Consider the following 16,122-nt stretch of genomic DNA (forward strand, 5'->3'; position numbering starts at 1 on the left):
AAACATGTTCTTTGGCAAACAAACACTGTTATTTCCAACACATACGATGATAAATTAAATTGCTTAAAACACGGTTACACAAATGAAATGAGGAGTTATCAAACATCGATGGCATATCCAGAAACAGATTGGAAGCTACCTATAGTAGGTGTATAATTGAACTACATGCATGGATTGATAATTGATGAACATTAATGCAGAATCAAAATCTAAAAGCTAGTAGAATATCATAATCAAAATCAAAATCAAAATCAAAATCTAATAGCATATCAGAATCAAATTTGAGAGGCTAAAAAGAGAAATGAGTTATCCCAAATCTCATTGCATAAAATCAATAGAAATGAAATGATCATCAACTATAATAATACATATACTAAATTAGAAAGCAAAAGTTTCCGTGGCCATGAATTGTGATCTCCAATTCATTCCAATACATACATTTTTTTTTCCTTCTCTACAAGCTAGTAGAATATTCATAACAAAGTAAAATCAATACGTAGAACCTTTCTCCTCTTACATTCACATATCTTTCTGCATCATCAATCCAAAAGAAGCCTTGAACAAACTCTTGTGTAGTAGTTTTCCTCCATAGTCGCATAGAGGATGATCTCAGCCACAATAACAAAAACGTGACTAACTGACTTGTGTCATTTGTAAAGGGAAAGGGTGAGAGTAGATAAAATACCAAAAGAATCAATAGTAAGGTGGTGGTGGAGGCGATGCGTATGGGAGTCCAGCGATTGGTGGCAATGGCCCTCCATATGCAGGGGTGGGTGGTGGAGGAGACCATAATACGGGGGGTGGTGGAGGCCAGCTGTAATGAACATGGGGTGGTGGTGGGGAACTGTAATGCACAGGGAATGGATGTGGTGGTGACGGAGGAGTATATTGAAATGGTCGATGTGGTGGTGATGGAGGACTATATTGAAATGGTGGATGTGGAGAAACATATACTGGTGGCGGTGGTGTGGAAGAAGAAGATGGTGGTGGTGGTGGTGGGGCTGGATCTTCACAAGGTGGTGATGGTGACGGATGAGGTCCTACAGAAGGCGGTGGAGATTGATATGGTGGTGTTTGTGGTGGTAAATGAACAGGGGAATGAGGGGGCGATGGAGGTGGAGGCGGCGATTGGCCATAATGAGGGCCTGCCGGTGGTGGTAAATACACCGGCGGAGAAGAGTGTGTTGGTGGTGGAAAGGAAGGTGGCACTACAGGCTTTGGTGGAGAGAAAGGTGGTGTTCCTGGTGGTGGTGGTGAAAGAATAGGGGAATGAGGGGGTGATAGAGGTGGAGGAGGCAATTGGCCATAATGAGGAGCTGTCGGTGGTGGTAAAAACACCGGCGGAGAAGAGTGCGTTGGTGGTGGATAGAAAGGTAAGAAAGGTGGCACTACCGGCGTTGGTGGAGAGGAAGGTGTTGTTCCCGGCGGTGGTGAAAAAACAGGGGAATGTGGGGGCAATGATGGTGGTGAATGAGTTGGAGGAGGCGATGAGCCATAATGAGGATCAGGAGATGGTGGTGAATTTAGTGGCGGAGATGGTGGCATAGTATGTGACGGTGGCGACACCACAGGAGTTGTTGGAGATGGAGGTGGTGAATGCACATCCGGAGGAGAGTGCGTTGGTGGAGGAGATGAAGGTGACACTACCGGCGGTGCTGGGGAAATAGGTGTCCCTGTGGACGGTGGTGGAGAAGAAGGTGCAGCTCCAGGCGGTGATGGAGAGATAGGTGTCACTGTTACCGGTGGCGGAAGAGAAGGTGATACAGCTGGCGGTGATACTCCCGGTGGTGACGGAGATATAGGTGACACTGCCGGCGATGGTGAAGGCGAAGATGGATCAAACGGTTTACACTTAAACGACTTACAATCCACCGGTTTAGACAAAACCGACGCACATTCTCCAGAAGATCTCTGTAACGGCCTCGACGGCAAACAATTTCTCTTATCATCAACCGCCGGCAAAGCAGCACACGCCGGAGGTTCACCAGTAAAGAAATTATCAGAAAACGTAAAGTTCTTAAGATTAGGCAACATACAAATACTCGCCGGAATTTTACCAGAAAACACATTATGCGCCACATTAAGTTGCTCCAAACTTACCGCACCGCCAATAGCCGACGGTAACGAACCAACCAACTGATTAAAACTCACATCGAAAACTGTGAGATTCTTCAATAATCCAATCTCAGAAGGTAAACATGACTTAAACAAATTATTCAAAAAATTGATTTCGTTTAAGTTAGACATGTTCCCTAAACTGGAAGGAATGCATCCATGGAATTTGTTATTTGCCAAAACGACAACGGAAACAGGCGAATTACCAAAATTATCAGGTAACTCAAACGCAAAACGATTGTCGTTTATGAAAATCGCGTCTAAGTCTTTATCAAAAAGCGCTTTTGGAACCGTACCTTCGAATTCATTGAACCTTATATCCAAAAACTTGAGAACAGGAAGGTTTAATACAACTTCTGGAAACTTCCCCGCGAATCTGTTATTACTGAGATCCAATTCGAAGAGAAGTTTCAATTTGTTGAAAGTGTGTGGTACAGTGCCACAGAATCTGTTAGAGTTTACGTGGAAAAGTGCGAGATCTGTTAAGAGATCAAGCTCATCAGGTAAATAACCGGCAATGTCGGCGTGATTGAGATCGATACCGGCGACTGTGCGTATTTTAGGGTTGTCTAATGCTTGAGCACAGTAAATGCCGGTGTAGTTGCATACATTGGATCCAACCCAATTTGTAGTGAAATTTAATGGATCAGAGAGAATGGATTGTTTCCATGATTGTAATGCTGTGTAAGCGTCTCTGATACGGTTGTTTTCAAAGACAAGAGATGGGTCATCGGTTGCAAGAGCTGAAAGAGAGAGTGTGTTTATGGTTAGAAACAGTGTAATGAGGAAGAATGTTTGTGTTTTTTTCATCATTTTAGAAATGCACTAAATGGTGAGGTGATTTCTTCACGTTTGCATTTCTTTGTTTTGTTTTTTTTGTGTTTTGTATTACAAGTGTGAGGAGGTTTGAAATTTGTGGAGGATGAAGTGGTGGTGGTGGTGGTGGCTGAGGAGGAGGAGGAGGAGGAGTAGTTTTGTGTTGTGTGGATTTTGGAGGTGTGTGTGTGTGTGAGAGAGGTTTAAAGAAGTGAAGTTATTCCAAATCCAAGTATGGAGTATACGCGTATCCTGGCAGCCAGCTACTCTACTGCAAATAATAATAATGGAGTAATAATTAGATTTTTGAATAATTGTGTTGTCCTTCTGATGCAGTTACACTTTTGTCTATGTGTCTCTTATTTGGATTTAAATATTTATTGATTTTGGCAGACCTATCTCATATAAATAATCACAATTACTACTAGTAGTACTATTGATTAAGATAACTTACTGTTAATTTAATTTAACTAGGGTGGATACATGCTTATAAAAACAAAACTAGGGTGGATACATGGTAATTAAAGAATTTAATTAAAAGTAGAAATTTTAGATTAAAAAAATTAACATTTTGAATCTTAAATTAAGACAAATCTAAAACATGTTCATTTAAAACCAACTATAGGGAGTAATATTAATTAATAATTTGATTTTGTTAATAAAACATTAATGGGAGTAGTTTAAAAATGGAAGGTTATAAAAGAAAAAATGTATTATCATGTGAGCTTAACATGTCTTTTTATTAAAATAAAGCTTCAAAAATTGAAATAGTATCTAATGTTGGACATAATTAGAACCATTAGATAGTATTTCAATTTTTAGAAGATAAAATGACAAAATTATTAGGGTCTTACTAACATGTGCCATAAGGGCAGATGTTAAGAATCTAAAATTAGAAATGTTTTCTTAAATTTTGTGTAATTAATTTGTGATCAAGTTTAAAAATGGAATTAAATACATGAATTATGATCAAATATTTTTTTTTTTAATCACTAACATGTGTCTTAGAGCACATTTTAACTTTCCTCAAATTATATACTCACACATTATGTGGAGGAGCCCAGTTCGAATCTGATCATAACACATTTGTTGCCAAAATAACATTTCTCAAAGAGAAAAACCTATTTGTGCTAGACAAAAATTGTGATTTTAAATTGAGTTAGTTAACTTAGAGTCTATAATTAATTGGAAACATTATTTTTTTAGAGGAATTAGTAATTGGAAACATGTTAGCATGATTGTTGACTTATACTAAAATATGAGTTGGCGGTGCCGTATTTAGGCTTAGTAGAGTAAGCTAAATTGTTGAATTAATGAATGAATCATGGAATTTATGTTTGGTTGTTGAGCTTGCAAGACATTTGTGTTATTCTTCTCCCTACTGGCGGTGAGACGCGGATAAGTGCTTTTAGTTTGATGTTTAGTTGTCATGAAAATGTTTTATGAAAAATTAATGAACTTTTGTACTGTAAAATATAAAGTGGAGCAATTTTGTTTGGATGTGTTGTCAAAAAACCGTAAATATCTCGCAGAAAATGACGGTATCTGGATTCTCCATGTTGGACTTTTTCAGTTTTCCTACGATCTCGTGAAAGTTAGTATTTTTTTTGGGTCAAAGAACGATCCCGTGAAAGTTGAGACCCATTACTTGATAAGTGCTACCCCACCGTGCGTCCCACAACAATAAAAGAAAAAACAAACAATACATGTGTGCTCTTATAGTGGATCAGAGTTTGTTTGGGTCACAAGAAGTCATGGACATATTTAGAACCATGTTTCCAAACGTTGTTTCTTTATAGATCTACTCATAACTCATGTGTAGGCAGTGGCGGAGCCAGGATTATAGCGGAGCTTGGGCACAATTTTAACCACAATATTTTTTTGGATAGCATGAGTTAAAACAAAAAAAAAAACCTAATTTATTTTCAAAATCAGTTTGAAGAAATCAAAGACAATTGAGATTGAAGAAATCAAAGTAACAACAGAGCAAAACCCAACCCAACAACACAAAAATTCTAGATTGAGATTTAAGAATAATACCTAAAGTGAGAGATTGAGCGGTTGAGAGAAAGAGAGAGATTGGGCGGTCGGCGACTGAGAGAGAGATTGAGTGGCTGACTTTTGAGAGAGATTAGGCGAGGGAGATGGAGATTGATCGGCAACTGAGACTGAGAGAGATCGACGGCGGTGAGGGCGATGGCGAGCGTTCTGACTTTGAGAGAGAGAAGCAGCTTGTTCGTTTTTTTTATTTTTTTTTACTTTCTATTTATCAGTTTTATGTTATTTAAAAAAAAAAAAATAGGTGGGACAGAGCCTGGGCACGTGCCCAGGCATGCTGTATGCTAAAACCGCCACTGTGTGTAGGGGTCGATTCAGAGGTTAATAGTACCTTAGTACTCGTAGATGGTAAGTAATTGGTGCATGTGTAAAAAACAATTACACGGATGAATAAAATGTATGTGTAAAAAAAAAGAGATATATATATATATATATATATATATATATATATATATATATATATATATATATATATATATATATATATATATATATATATATATATATATATATATATATGAGGAGTGCTAGCAACACACTCTTTAACAAACACATTCTAACACACTTTCTTCTATTGGTTAAAATTTATATGAGTCCCATAAAAGTTATATGGGTCCACATTTTTTTATGGGACCCATGTGAATTTCAACCAATAAAAGAGAGAGTGTTAGAGTGTGTTTGTTAAAGAGTGTGTTGCTAGCACTCCTCATATATATATATATATTGTCGGTGTATATAGATAAATTAATTTTTAATATTATTATTTTGGATACACCAAAATAATCTCACATCGCTTGGTAATTATGGTAATGCGTGTTTATATACAATACCAACATCTTTCAAACCACCGATGCGTCTTTTCTACAAATAACAAAATCGTGACGGGCTAACCCCAAGGCGAACAATCTCTCGGAAAAGTGGACTTGAGGTTGGATCTGAACAATTTATGTTGATAAATTATCAATGTTTTCACAAAAATAAAAATTCATCAATGCTAACAAGAATACTTTAATAAACTTGCAAATATATATATTTTTAATTTATTATATTTTCTTAATTCGTAAGAGCAATGGAATGGAGTACTATATTCACTCTTAAAAAATTGATAGGATCCTTGTAAAAAAAAATTGATAGAATCGTTCCATTTATATATAAGCTTAATATTTTTTACGAAATTCTTTCCATAGGCATGGTTACATGCGTCAAAAAAAAAGTCCATGGTTACATACTACACTGCAGTTCTAGATTAGGCTAAGTCCTAAAACGTCCTGCTCATTTTAATGAGCATGTTGTCCGAAGCATCACATTCCTATTCAACGACCACAAAATAGAATCATTTCTTAAATGTCCGATATGAAAATGATATATACATTAATTAAATGCCAATCATGGCCAAATTCCGACAACCATCACCGTCAAGGCTGTTATGCTCTCGTATATTGATGCTCTCTCTCTCTCTAACCTCTCACTTCACGCTTTTATTGACTTGAACGTCAGAGTTTCGAATTGCAAATACACCCCCTTTCCAAACAACTACAGGGACACGGCATTCCAACGACCACAATGTTTCTGAGATCAATAGTTAAATTAGAAGAAAACGTTCATGCTCATGCATTTGCTCTTTAGTTTAACCATAAGTCTAGTGTAACTAGTAGATGCACATAGTATGTGGTTGTTGTAAATTTTAATGTATCGAATTCATTTAATTTCTAATGATCTATACAAAAAATTGCTCTTTAGTTTGAATTGTGTTATTTTGGTCTGTTTTTTTTTTTAACAAACCAATTAATTCGTCCATTTTAAAATTTCATAAACTTATTATTGTACTCTCATATTTGTTTCATGTAAAGTTTAACTGCCAATTTTTTATCATAATATTTTAGGATTTGTGACGATTTAAAAAAATAAAAGAAAAATTGAATTTAAAATTTTTAATATTTCTATATTTGCAAAGTTTTGTTAAAAATTATAAAAAGCATGCACAATAGATAATTGAGCCACTCTTTTTCCTTTTTTTCTTTAAGAAAGATAATTGAACCTATAAATAAGAGTAAAGATTCATTTTGGTCTCTCACAAATTTATGAAAGGACAATTCAGTCTTTGACAAATATTTCACATATTCATATTAGTTACAAATTAGTTTCTCCGTTATAACGAATGGGCAACTATTTTGTTAATAATATGAAAATTTTAAGAACTAATGTGTGTTTTATTTTTGTTAGGGACTGAATTGACCCGTCAGAAATTTGTGAAGGATGGAAATGAGTCTTCCCTCTAAAAATACAAACTTCAATAATTTGCCAACTTCAATAATCAATGTGAGATATGCTAGTGAGTAGTGATCATATGCCAACTCATTGTGAGTGATAACTTTCAAGAATATTGCTAATGATCATATCTGATATTATGATGAAGATATTGCTCCTTTAAGTTTAACCATTGATTGATTTGATTCCTTAGATTCCAAGGAACCACTGAAACCTGTGGAGTAGTATTAGCATACATGCTGTTTTTCACTCGAATGTTCCTTGCTTTGTCGCATCAAACTCTGCAACAAAATTTTACTTCAATATATTGCTTAAACTAGGCATTTCAGATTCTTGAAAAGGCTATAGGAAGAATGACAGCAGTTTACAGTCTTTACATCATCAATAAGTATGGTGGATTGATCTACTATAAGGTTCTGTTGTTCTAATTTTTTCCTTTGCTTAAGTTTATTTTTTGTTTCCTATATGAAAACTGTTCTGTATTGTTTCCTAAAAAATAGTTGATGGAAATAATGCTAATTCAATTTTTTTTTTCACTTAATTTTGAATGCTTGCATAAGCTTTTTGTTATTATAATTGCAGAGGTAAAGAAAGACTAGAATTTTTATTTTGTTTTTGTTTTCAACCCTCTGGTTCTCAGGAAAGGGTGTCTGTTATTCCAGAGTTTGGCCGCGAGGTAAGTAAAGTTTAACCAAACATTCAAATTATGTTTCCTTTTTGGCAATTAGGATTATGGGTCTTATGGACACCAATGACAGCTTGCGGGGGTGGCTAGTTTATGGCATTCAATGCATGCCATCTCTCAGCAGTTATTCATCACCTGTTTCTGGTTGTGCATGAATTGAATTACTCTCCAAGCTGACACATTTGATCTTCACTGCTTTCAGTCACTGACAAGTATTATTTTCAATAACTCATCATTATGTTACCATTTCAAATTCACAGGATGAATTAAATGAAGAATGAATGCATCTGGTACATATCATTCATTGGTATATCTCTAATACCAATGTTTGATTTTTATCCACATTGGTATGTAGCCTTGCTGAGTTTTAACTTTTAAGGAAAGAAAGTTTAGTAGTAACATAAATATTTCAGAAACTCTAGATAATTATTGGTAACATAGTCTTACATGCCTTGGAATTTTACCTGTACGTTGCTATTCTGCCATGTTTTCATATGCTATGCTAAGATGAAGCTATTCTTCCATGTTTTAAACTTATACTATATAATTATTTTAAGGATGCCAGGACATACTAGAGTGACAAATATATTTATTAGGCTTGAAGAAAGCTGAAAATAAATAGAAAGTATGGTTGCAATGGAGGGGGAGAGTTGTACATGTAGACACTCCGACGCTCAAGACAATTTATGCTTGTAGTGAAGGTTTTAGAGAGTTAGGATATAATACTCGATCCTTCTGCATGAGAAGGTATATATAGTCTCCAGTGTGGAGCCAAGGTCATTAATGTGAGGACGGATATGGCGTCCTCGCCATTAATGGTTGTCGGAATAACGGTTAAAAAGCCATGATTGGCAATAAATGTCAATCATTTCGATGTCAGCCATTACGGAAGGCCAACTTCCTTGACCGTTGGGTAGGAGAAGGCGATCATGGGCCTTCGTCCAATTTGGGCTGAGTTCGTAGTTGGGCCTTAGGCCCAGTCCAAAACATCAACAAATGAAAAGTTTATTGAAATTCGTATATGAATTGTACATGGATTATGTTTTGAAGAACCCCTTGGATGAGATGGAGATGCCTATACTATGTGAGCTCTTTGATATCAACTTTAATTCTATCAGCACAAAAGGATCGTGTTGCATTGCTGGGTCGATAAATCGCTATAGATTGGTCTGTGTTGTTTACCTAATTTTTTTATTGAGTGATAAAATACTATGATGTTTGTTTTTTCTATGACTGACATACGATCTGCATCACCATGTGCATTTTACTAGAGTTACCCCCACATGTTCTGTAATGAAAACTTGCAAGCTATGTTTAGGATCCATCTGCAAATTTACTTGGATTTTGATTGCAAATACAAACAAAATATCAACTTGCTCTTTAGATACTACAGGCAAGAGAAACAATGAGAGTTACACACATAGATCGGAAAAGAAAACAACATAGAGCTTACATAAATTCATATGCATGCATGATGCATCGGTAGATATTTTATTTTATACGCGTAGAAGAAATTCAAAGCCAGGGAGAATTGTAAATAGGTGTTACCACAGATTTAACTTGTAAGTACTTATGAAGAGCTTCTAATCCCGAATCTCTTCCAATTCCACTCATTTTATATCCTCCAAAAGGAAAATCACTTCCCAAGGCTAAATAACAGTTGATCCAAATAATGCCTGCACGAATGGACCTTGAAACGGTGTTTGCAATATCCATGTCCTTGGTCACAATGCCTGCTGCTAGCCCATATCTGGTATTATTAGCACTCTTAATGGCTTCCTCAATAGTCCTGTTATTCACATGTCATACTTTAATCCACCATTCATCAACATTCCCTTAAACTCTTTATGGTACTAAGAATGCAAAAAAAGTATAGAATTAAAATGTAACTTACTTAAACTTCATCAGTGCCATTACAGGGCCAAATATTTCATCTGTTGCTATAAGCATGTCCTCCTTCAAAGTTTTTATATGATAAAAAGGAAAGAAAACATGATAGTTATTTATCAACCTATGATAAAGATATACCCAATTTGATACTGGTAGAAATATAATTGATTACCTTTACATTGGAGAAAATTGTAGGTTCGATGTAGTAGCCTTCACTGCCCAATCTTCTACCTCCAGTCAAGAGTGTAGCTCCTTCTCTCTTTCCATGCTCAATGTAGGATAGAATTTTTTCTAATTGGTTCCTATCAGCCTACAGTACAAAGTTTTTTCAACTGGGGTTCGTCGATTGTGGGGAATTAAATGCTTTCGCTTGGCCACCATATATTGACCTTACCTGAGGTCCTTGCTGACTTTTAGGATCAAAAGGATCGCCGACGATCCAAGCTTTTGCCTTCTCCACCAACTTCTTCTCAACTTGATCGTAGATCCCTTCTTGAACAAACACACGAGAACTTGCACAACAAACTTCTCCCTGCAAAAACCACAAGTTTTTAGAAATAAAGAGATATAATAGTGGATGCTTTTTGTAACGAAAGGATTTTTGGGAAGCAAAATTTCACCGATTCACCTTGTTAGCTAGGATACCGAGAAGAGCAAGGTCAGCAGCTTTGTCTACGTCAGCATCATCGAAAATAATAAGAGGTGACTTGCCTCCTAATTCAAGTGAAACATGTTTTAAATTACTCTTAGCTGCAGCTTGCATTATTTCACGGCCTACTTCAACTGAACCAGTAAAGCTAACCTGAACATACAAAAATGAAAGAGAAATTAATTAAACTTAGAAGTCATTAGTTAATAACAACTTGGTAATTGAACTTCTTTGACATTTGATTAACTTGCCGCGTCTATGTCCATGTGTGAGCTAATTGCAGCACCAGCAGTTGGTCCAAATCCGGGTACTACGTTCAACACTCCATTTGGGATTCCAGCCTTTAGAACACACAAAATAAAATAATGAGTGAAGGTCCGAATTAGTCCTCCAAAAAAAAAACAAAAAAAAACAGATCTATTTAGTCTATGACTAATTAAAAGTATTAATCTCCATGTCAAAAGCGTGCACACACTAATGCGCGCACAAATCCACGCTTTTGCGTGGAGTCTTGGTTGCGCCACCTGGTCTATTCAACAAGATATTACGTGACATTGCACGACTTGATTGTGCAATGACTCCTTGACCTTGCTTAGACCAACTCATCACGCTAATGTGTGCATTTCTCACGTCAAAGCGTGTTCACACATTTGTGTGCAACTCGATCTCCAAATTTAAATACTTATAGTTAACCATGTCTTGATGGAATGTAGAAATGTAAAATGTACATACCAGTTTAGCTAGATGAGCATAAAACAAAGCAGAGAGAGGTGTTTGTTCAGCAGGTTTGAGCACCATAGTGCATCCAACAGCTAAAGAAGGAGCAACTTTGGTGAAGAAAATTGAACTGGGAGCATTCCATGGAATTATATGTCCCACAACGCCAATCGGTTCCATTAATGTGTACGCGTGGAATTGGCCATGACTTTTTAATACCTCGCCATGAATTTTATCAGCGGCACCTGCATAGTAACGTAGTATACTTATTGCTCCAGGAATTTCCATAACCTTGGCAATATAGTACAACTTTCCAGCATCAATTGCATCTAATGCTGCTAATTCTTCTATGTTTTCATCAATTAGTTCTGCAAATTTCATCATTATTTTCCCCCTTGCCTGCGGATTAATATTACGACAACATTAATTTAAACTATTAGAGGGCAATGCAAATGAAAAAAAATGTTCAATTAAAAAAAAAAAGAAAGAAAAAACTTACCTCACCAGACATTCGAGGCCATGGACTGGAGTCAAATGCCTCGCGTGCTGCTTTAACTGCAATGTCAATGTCTTCCTTAGCTCCTTCACTGATTCTTGCAATCACCTCTTCTGTTCTTGGGTCTATTGTCTCAAATGTTGCTCCTAATTTTTCATTAAAACGCCATAAAAAATGTAGCATGGTTACCAACAGCTAATTGTAGCCGACTTTTTTTTAACATGTATATTGTTTTTTCTCATTGGTTTTTTAGGTGGGAGTAAATTAGCAACCCCCTATTGATATGGTATATCATTTTAAAAAAATGCAACACTATTAAGCACTTACACATTTTTAATAAAAATATTTATTTATAACATAATGCAAATATAATGTGAATATGTTAATGCATATATGAACTTTTGCATAAAATTAGTAATAATTTTAATTTGTTTATAACTTTCATGTGTCAACGTTAAAATCTTTAAAATGATTTTAATTCTATTAAAATGATATGATATTTTCTAATTGATTGATTTATTTTTAGCAAACATATGAATAATCGGTACAAATATGGATATATAGAATATATGGTACTTGGGGTTGGTCGAGTGGTGTTGGCTTGGGCCCTTGGAGTATGCTCCTCTCAAGGTCTCAGGTTCAATTTCCACTGGTGCCAATTTCGGTGGGCTAAGTCCATACAGAGCAAAAAAAACTCTGGCTTTAAATGGGGCCCCCGCAAGTGGGCGGTGGGATTGGTCCCTTGGATTAGTCGGTCCTAAGGCCGGATACCAAGTTTTTTTAAAAAATAAAATAAAATATATGGTCACATATACATAAGTCGTTAACCACATGTATATAGGTTTGAGTACAATTATTTTTTAAAACTGTGGAAAATGGAGATGAGTACTATAGTATTTTATCCATTATTATCCCTAGATAATAACACCCACACACATTAAATGAGAGATAAACTACTCATAGCTAGAGCTATCAATTTGAAGGGCCAAACCAATTTGGGTCGTAACCCCAATATGAAGGTGGTCTAAGAGATTTATTTTTGTTACTCTACTCATTTTCTCGCGCACCCTATGAATTTATCAAAATACCCCCATCCGCTACTAAAGTAGCGGAAGGGTAAAACGGAAAACGCGTAGGGCACGGGAGTAACCGGTAAGGTGACAAAGGAAAATCTCATGGCCTAAAATATATATATGCATAATGAGCCCAAAATATACTAGACCCTAAATATATTAGGAATATTTTTCGAAATTTTTAGGCTAATAAAATGTTATTTTCAAAGGCAATTTTTTTTTTAGAAAATACGTTCCCAAATTTTTAGCAGGGGCAAAAGAGTCTTTTTAGATGAAAGAAAAGAGTATTGGGGGAAAGAGAAAAATAAGGCCCAAAATGGACCCCAAATTTCCTATAAGAGGCCCAAAGAGAGGGACAAGAATAAAAGAAAATGAGGTTGGGCTGGACACAAATCAATTTAAAGATTTCTCTCTCCACCCCATGTTTCTGTTTTACCTCATATTTTCATTTTTGTCCTCAAATAAATATTTCGGAACGCGTTTTCCGAATTTTTTTGCCTTGGAAAAAATTTCGGAATGTGTTTTCTCGAATATGAACTAAAAAAACTTCGAAAAACACGTTCCAAAATTTTTATACAAGGGCAAAAATAGAAAAATGGCGGTAAGAAAAACACGGAGGTGGGAAGAGAAAATTTCAATCAATATAAGATGCGGCTTAAAATTTTGGGCCTGATAGATGGCTCAATTTAAGGGCTTCTAATATAGGGCCTGTTTGACTGCTCTACTCATAGCAAGTTCAAGTTCCTTAAAATATGTTGATCAGAGCTCTTACTATAGTATAAACTATTGGCAACTAAATTTTTGGAACTGTTCACTAAATTCCACAGAATCATGTAATGTAACGTGATGATAGATCCGATTTTATTAGACAGATTTATCTCTCTTCCGTGTAAGATTTGAGGTTTTTCTCATTACACTCGCAATGTTACTATTAAACTTTACTAAAGCAATTCATTTTAGTAAATTCTTAAATTTTGAGTCAGGACATTAGAACAAATTCTAAGAGTAGTACTAGAGGTGAAAAGGAAAGATATATATGGATGCAAGAACCTGATAGAGAATCGACAAAATCTCCATTGATGAAGAGCTTGTTATACTTGATGGTCGGTATTTTGAGCAAGGAGCTGTTATTGCCAATACTTGAGTTAAGATCAGTCATCTTTTGTATATAAAAATTAAGAATGTTGATTTGAGAGTTGTGCTTATCTATGGTGTTAATTATATACAGGGCGTCTCCGAGTTTTAGGAGACTCTGTGCAAAATATAAAAGTGGCCCCTTAATAAAAAAAAATTAAAAAAATTATCGATTTAAATTGCATATAATATAAAAAAAACATTCTTGTAAACATATAAATTATCAATATTAAATCTTACATTAAATTAAATGGAACAAGAAATACAAAATAATTATCTTTGAATATAACGTCAAAAAGGAACATCATAATCTAAAATTAAATTTTATGCAAAGATTAAAATGGACTAGAACTATATTTACGAGTATAGATAACTAATATATTGATACTCGTGATATTTATGAACATTAACAATATATAACTATTATTTTAGGGCCTAAATAATATATAAGTAATATTATAGAACCTCAAAATTTTGAGTTGAGACCCTCAAAATTTTGAGGCCCTAAGCCGTCGCACACCTCGCACATGCATGCGAGCCTCCTCTGATTATATATATGCATAGAGAAAAGCATCGAGGAGTGGGTGGGAAAATAGTGATTATAAAGCTGGCAATGAGTGAGCTCCTACTTTAATTAGTTAAACTTTTATTAAATTTTAATGTTTATTATTAAGCACTTACTTTATTTATGTCAAATAATTTAGTTGTTAAACTTGCATGTTTTAAATATGATGTGAAAATTTAGAGTTAAGACACAATCCTCTCTCTCTATATTGAGGAGTACAATGTCCTAATGAATCAGCAATTTTCAATTTATAGTATGTTTAAATAATTTAATAATTAAAAAAAGTCGACGTTTTTGATTTCCCGCCTTCGTGTGATATTAACTTAAGGAACCTCTTGATACATTGTTCTTGTAAAATACATCACGTGGTCATATGTGTGAAAAAAATTCGGTTGGAAATGAGGAATTCACCTTGTTGTCCCACAAATTCTCCAATAATTATCGTTAACGACGATGAAAACTTCGTAGTAACCCAAAAAAAACTTAAATGGCGGGTCTGCACTAGTGTGACTGAGGGGGCCTGCACGGCTGCAAGCCTGCAACCCTTTTCAGAATTATGCTAACTAGTGCCCCGGGATGTTGGACTGCGAGAGGGAAGACTCACTAGATTGGATCAACACACTAAACATTGAACAATCATATAAGTGACTTTCACATCAAACTTTCACTTATAACCTTAAAACATTAGATTAATGTATTACTACTTGTACTTCTCTCCATTAGTGGGTATAGTACAAATTGTATTTTATCTCATATATATATTTGTTTGTTCTTAAAAAATAAATTTATTGATTTTCTTAGTTATATATTGTTCAATCTCAACACAAAGGCACTAACTAAAAAAACTAAATTTTGCATTAAAAATGGTATTATTTATACTTTTAATAAGTAAATTACACAAATTCTGAAACGATAAAAGAAATCCAAAACTTTTTTACTTTTTTTATTTTTTTATTTTTTCTGACGAACTTTATTTAATTTCTTATATAACTAATCACTAATTAGCATTTTTCATTCTTTATTAAACATGCACACACGCTTTCCACGTAAAAACTGTTCCTGTTTACTCCATAATATTAATAATGCACCAAGGGAATCAACAAGCAAAAGGGTAAAAGAGTTTCCCACCACCATCTGAGATAGGAAAATAATTGCACGTTTCATTAATTTATTTTCACACTTTTTTTCGTCAAGTAGTCACTTAAGTTAGATAACATAAATAAAATATGAGTAACGTTAACAATATTGTCATCAAATATTCAGAATCTTTCCCCATTTTGTAGAAGTTTGGTTTGAATATTAAAAATGTATCTCTAATAAAAAAACACATTATTTTTTTAAAAAAATTAGCTTCTATTTAAATTGTGAATAACTTAAAAAGTAACTATCCTTTACTTATAAAGAAATCTTAATCCGTGATTAAATTTGATGCAAAGAATGAAATGACCTAGTGATTGAGTTATATATGTAATAGTTTAAATTCTAAGTTTTCTTAGAAAAATTTAACGGTTTCAATTTAATTTAAAATGACAAGAACTAAAATTATGCAGAAAAGTTGGCACCGTATGAATTTGGATCAATGACTATGCACAACAAAAACTTATAGCCTAGCTACCACTAATCTATTAATGTACATTTGATTTTGACAAACATAAA

General features: G+C 34.7%; 2 protein-coding genes across 6 annotated transcripts; both read right to left on the reverse strand.

The window, feature by feature from the left end:
* Positions 1-306: 306 nt before the first annotated feature.
* On the reverse strand, positions 307-3,222 carry LOC123915448 (leucine-rich repeat extensin-like protein 4). Of its 5 annotated transcripts, none has more exons than XM_045966567.1 (2): positions 1,405-3,201; positions 307-1,362 (listed from the first exon to the last, which is right to left on the reverse strand). In XM_045966567.1, exons 1-2 carry the CDS (start codon positions 2,926-2,928, stop codon positions 694-696), a joined length of 2,193 nt encoding a protein of 730 aa, XP_045822523.1. In that variant the 5' UTR covers positions 2,929-3,201; the 3' UTR covers positions 307-693. The 5 variants fall into 5 exon arrangements, with proteins under 5 accessions (XP_045822523.1, XP_045822524.1, XP_045822525.1 ...); XM_045966568.1 differs by having other exon boundaries at positions 307-1,358; positions 1,401-3,201; XM_045966569.1 differs by having other exon boundaries at positions 307-836; positions 903-3,201.
* Positions 3,223-9,255: 6,033 nt separating this feature from the next.
* On the reverse strand, positions 9,256-14,489 carry LOC123915449 (aldehyde dehydrogenase family 2 member C4-like). The gene is made up of 10 exons (XM_045966570.1): positions 14,454-14,489; positions 13,818-13,989; positions 11,698-11,840; positions 11,214-11,597; positions 10,733-10,822; positions 10,461-10,634; positions 10,227-10,364; positions 10,005-10,142; positions 9,837-9,898; positions 9,256-9,731 (listed from the first exon to the last, which is right to left on the reverse strand). The coding sequence occupies exons 2-10, from the start codon at positions 13,924-13,926 to the stop codon at positions 9,458-9,460; spliced, it is 1,512 nt and encodes a 503-aa protein (XP_045822526.1). The 5' UTR covers positions 13,927-13,989; positions 14,454-14,489; the 3' UTR covers positions 9,256-9,457.
* Positions 14,490-16,122: the final 1,633 nt, after the last annotated feature.

This window comes from Trifolium pratense, linkage group LG3 (assembly GCF_020283565.1).
Source record: "Trifolium pratense cultivar HEN17-A07 linkage group LG3, ARS_RC_1.1, whole genome shotgun sequence".
Lineage (NCBI taxonomy): Eukaryota > Viridiplantae > Streptophyta > Magnoliopsida > Fabales > Fabaceae > Trifolium > Trifolium pratense.